At 58.6% G+C, this 4,683-nt stretch overlaps 1 protein-coding gene across 1 annotated transcript; it reads left to right on the forward strand.

The window, feature by feature from the left end:
* Positions 1–538: 538 nt before the first annotated feature.
* On the forward strand, positions 539–4,420 carry LOC141949231 (BTB/POZ domain-containing protein KCTD12-like). Its single transcript, XM_074882581.1, has 2 exons — positions 539–643; positions 2,381–4,420. The coding sequence occupies exon 2, from the start codon at positions 2,405–2,407 to the stop codon at positions 3,293–3,295; it is 891 nt and encodes a 296-aa protein (XP_074738682.1). The 5' UTR covers positions 539–643; positions 2,381–2,404; the 3' UTR covers positions 3,296–4,420.
* The last annotated feature ends 263 nt before the right edge of the window (positions 4,421–4,683 follow it).

Consider the following 4,683-nt stretch of genomic DNA (forward strand, 5'->3'; position numbering starts at 1 on the left):
ACAGCTGGAATGGTGACAGGCCCTGGGCAATGCACCCCACCGGACTAGTCTGGCTGGGTTTGGGGCTGCCGTCTGGCCATGCTTCCCTGCCAAACGCCAGCTCCTGCCCACAGCCGGAGCAAGGAGGGCCAGCGCCTGCTCCCACCATCCCACCACCAGCGTGCAAAGCACTTTCTGCACTGCAGCGCTGCACCGTAAGGGCCATCAACGCCTTCCCATGGCCAGCCTGGGGCCGGAGGTGCGGGGCGGGCAGCCCGCCCCCCCGGCCCCCCCGAGACCTGCCGGGGGTGGGGACGGGGTGCAGTAATGCTTCCTCACGGCTGGGTAATAGCCTTAGAGCCAAATCCTGCTTTGCCGGGGGATGGGAAGGGAATTCCCTGGCCTCGCCTGGCCCCGGCACAGAGCGGGGCGGGGGGGTGCAGAGATTGGGGGGGACCGAGCCGGCAGCGGGGGAGGCGGGGAGGAAGGGCGGGGGCGAGGCGGGTCCGGGGCCGGCGGGGGATGGCGCTCGCCGCTTTCCCGACCATAAAACGGCAGGGCCAGGACCGGGCGGGCAGAGCGGAGCGGCGGCGGGGACCGGCACGGCACGGCACGGCACGGCACGGCACGGCACGGCACGGCACGGCCGGGCCGCCCTGCGGAGGTAACGGGGCGGCGGGGTGCAGCCCCCCGGGGATGCGCGGGAGGGGGTCGGTTCCCTGGACGGTGCAGTGCCGGGGAGGGCTGGGAACGGCTCCGGCTCCTGGTGCCGGTGTGTCCCCGTCGGTGTCCCGCCGGCTTTCTGCCGGGTCCCGGGAGGGGTTGTAGCCTGTCAGCAAAGGCGCCCGGTGCGTGAGGCAGGCAGGGGCTCGGCTCCCCTTGTGTGTCCCCCCCACCCCACCCCTGCGAGCTCCCGGCCCTGCTGTGGGCAGCCCGGCTGCGATCCCCAGCCTCTGCCACCCGTGACAAAGGGACGTGGCTCCGGCCAGATGAGCTCCAGGCACAGGCAGGCTCCTGCCTGGTTTTCTGTAGCAGAGGAAGAGCGACGTGGGCATATCACCAGAGAAAGGGACTAAAAGCCACTGCGGGAGCGGATTTGAGAAGCTGGAAACCAGCTGGACCGCGCTGATCCTCTTTCCGATCTTTGCAGTCTCTTCCTTGGCAGAGACTCGCCCAAGTCACTCCTGGTTCTAAACTGATTCTCCCTGAACATCACTACGAGCTGGGAGGAGGTGTGTGGCTGTGAAATGCAGGCTCAGCTCTCCCCACCACCCAAAAGTGCCCACAGAGTTTTATCTTTGCCCTTTAGTTTCTCTGAAATTTGCGTTTGGATCATTTCATGCTGTTCCTGTGAAGCCGCACAGCCAGACACAAGGACAGGACAAGACTTAGTGTTGTTTCTCAGCTGCGGGACCAGTCCCCGGGGAGGTGCAGACAGCTACTGCCAACTTCAAAGCAGTCCCAGGGCTGCACTAACATCGCACAGGAGAGCTCGAGGCCTACCCTGCCAGATAGTTTGGGCCAGCACAGGGAAACCCCTTCTCTCCGTGGTCTCCCAAATCCATGCACAGAGGATGGGTTGGCCAGGCTGGATCCAGAGTCCGTCTGCTGAGCCACATTTATGTAAGCACTGATTTGCAGTGTCAAGAGATGCCTAAGAATCAGCTTGCATTTGGAAAAATGTATAAATAGATGGCATCTGGCCCGAGGCTGTACCAGAAGCACAGTATTTGTCTTGGTCCCAGACCCTTGGAGAGGTTCTGCCATCTCTCACCTGCTCTCAGCTTGGCCTCGAGTCTCTATTGAGTACTTTCCAGGAGCAAGGACGGAGCAGGAGTGCCAAAAGGCACTGTCACTCTGTCCTTTAGAGCGGTACTTAGCGTTGCTTCTTTGGCACACCTGCAGGTGCTCCTTGCACAGGACCATAAACTCCCTTCCAGCTCACGAGCTCGGCAGGAGACACCGTGCCGTAGTGCGGTCCTCCCTTGGCACACCCGGCAGCTCCTCCCAACCGGCAGGATGCTGGGCCGGACGGTTGCCGGTCAGACCCAGGGTGTGACGGGACTGGCTTTCCTGTTGTTAATATCAGTACGGGATCACTGCGCCTTGCCTCAGCAAAGATGCTGAGCACCAGCCCCCAGAGCTGGCTGTCGGAAGGGCTGCAGGTGGAGACGGTGTGTTCAGACCACAGGCAATGCTCTTCCATTCTTGTGCCATGGAAGGGAAGGCAGTGTTAAATAATGCTGCTTATTCCAAGAGCCAGCAGTTGGGGAAGAGAGATGACTTCCAGACTCCTGGCTTGCTGACTCAAAGCAAGCGCAGTCTGGCTTGGGATCGGTGGGACAATGGGCTGCATTTGCTGGCAGGCTTAACATTGGCACGTTGATACTTTTTGTTGCAGGTGGGAAGGCAGCAGTAGCTCACTATGGCCCTGGCAGACAACACGGGCTGTGCCAAATCCAGTGAGGACTTCCCCTTCCCTGAGATCATTGAACTCAATGTGGGTGGACAAGTCTACATCACCCGCCACCCCACCCTGGTCAGCGTGCCTGGCTCGCTCCTCTGGGAGATGTTCACCCAGAAGAATGTCCGCTCCTTGGCCCGTGACAGCAAGGGACGGTTCTTCGTGGATCGGGACGGCTTCCTCTTCCGCTACATCTTGGATTACATGAGGGACCAGCAGCTGGTGCTGCCCGACCACTTCCCAGAGAGGAGCCGCCTGCAGCGAGAGGCCGAGTACTTCATGTTGCCGGAGCTTGTGAAGATGCTGGCCCCCAAGCTCAGCAAGCAGAACTCACTGGGAGACGACCCATGCCAAAGCGACCCAGAGGAGCTCTCCCCCAATGCAGATGCCACCCGCAACCTGACCTCTGCCAGTGCTACGCTCTCCAGCGCTGTGGCTGGTGGCCCCGGTGGTGCCGTCACCACCAGCACAGGTGCTGCCAGCACCGACGTCCGCAGAGCAGGTTTCATCACCATCGGCTACCGGGGCTCCTACACCCTGGGCAGGGACAGCCAGACGGATGCCAAGTTCCGCAGGGTGGCACGGATCATGGTCTGTGGCAAGACATCACTGGCCAAGGAGGTCTTTGGTGATACCTTGAATGAAAGCAGGGACCCGGACAGGCCCCCGGAGAGGTACACCTCCAGGTACTACCTCAAATTCACCTTCCTGGAGCAAGCCTTTGATAAACTGGCCGATGCTGGCTTCCACATGGTGGCTTGCAACTCCACAGGCACCTGTGCCTTCGCCCATGACCAGACAGATGACAGGATCTGGACCTCTTACACCGAATATGTTTTCTATCGTGAGTGACACCAAAAAAAACCACCCCCAAAAACCAAACACCAAACACCAACTCTCCCCTTCCTCTCCTGTGCTGGCTGTTTCGTAGAAGGTAGACATCCGACCCCTGAATCCCAGCATCTCCCTTTTGCCTCCTTTTGAGTTTGTTCTTGGGTTTTTTTCCTCCTCCTTCCTCCACATTGAACCTGTTCAGCTCTTCCTTGTAGCAGCTGCTGACCACCAACCTTCTTCCCCTTTCTCCGACTTCTGCAGTAGCCACCTATAGCTCCCAACCCTCCCTGGATGTGTGGACTTGGACACTGTCATGTACATGTTTTGGGTGGGAGGGGGGGATACAGTGGACTGTGCTCTGTGCTGGGATTCCTGCAGCTGGATAAGCTTGTCCGTGTTGGACACTGAACTTGGCTCTCATGCCCTGTACGCCGTGCAGCTCCCTGGGAGCATGCTGCATACACTGTATTTGATCTGCCAAGGGGTTCAAGTGAGAAGGCGCTGGTTTAAGGACATGGAGAAAGGTGGGAAGCAGAGAGGAGGGTGGGCAGGGGGGGTGGGGTGGAAAGATGAAGCCTCGAAGCACGGATATATTGCCATTAGCCCATGTAAGCAGCTTAGCGTTTAGACTGTCAGTGCTTGGGAAGGTTAGATAAAGATGCACCCTGTGTTTGCAGTTCTGATTCAAAGCATCACTGCTGCTCTGGGATGCCTTGGGGTTTTTTTTGGGGGGTGGGAGGGGGCGTATAGACAGATGCTCTGTTCATGCATATGTGGAGGGAGGTGGGGGGGAGCGGGGAAAGCTTTACATTCTGTAGGGTGTAAAATGCTTATATATCTCTCAAACTCGTTAGAGGTCTGTAGAGAAAAAAGTACCTTCATCTTTCCTTCGGAGTACGATAGCGACGTGGGCTTCAGAGGGATGGGGTTGGGTTGCTCCAGTGAGCGGCAGTCGGGCTCAGCCGCAGTCACGACTTCACAGATTAGAGGGAATCTTTGCCCAACATGAAAATCTTTGCCATTTTGGCACTCTCTTGTGAAGGTCTCTTCAACCACAGCTCTCCGTGGCCTGCTTTTGGGCCTGGGGCTGGCTGCTGCTGCTTTACCACGCCTGGGCAATGTGTAATAAAGGAACAAAAACAACTCGCCTCCATCTTCATGTGCCGAGGTGCAAAGGCGGTAGTGCTGGTTGTGTGCTATGTGCACCCAGAGGTGCTGCTCGAGCAGGACAACAGTGCTGGCACATGGGCAGGAAGCAATGTGCTTTAGTGTATGGGCTCAAATAAAGAGGAGGAAGACAAACTTACTGGAGGCCTCTTGCCCTGCTCTGACCCCCCTCCTCCTCTTTGAACCCTCTGTCCCATCCCAGCTGGACCGAATTGCAATGCAGTCCATCCCTGCAGGGA

The sequence above is a fragment of the Strix uralensis genome, chromosome 13, assembly GCF_047716275.1.
Source record: "Strix uralensis isolate ZFMK-TIS-50842 chromosome 13, bStrUra1, whole genome shotgun sequence".
Taxonomy (NCBI): Eukaryota; Metazoa; Chordata; class Aves; order Strigiformes; family Strigidae; genus Strix; species Strix uralensis.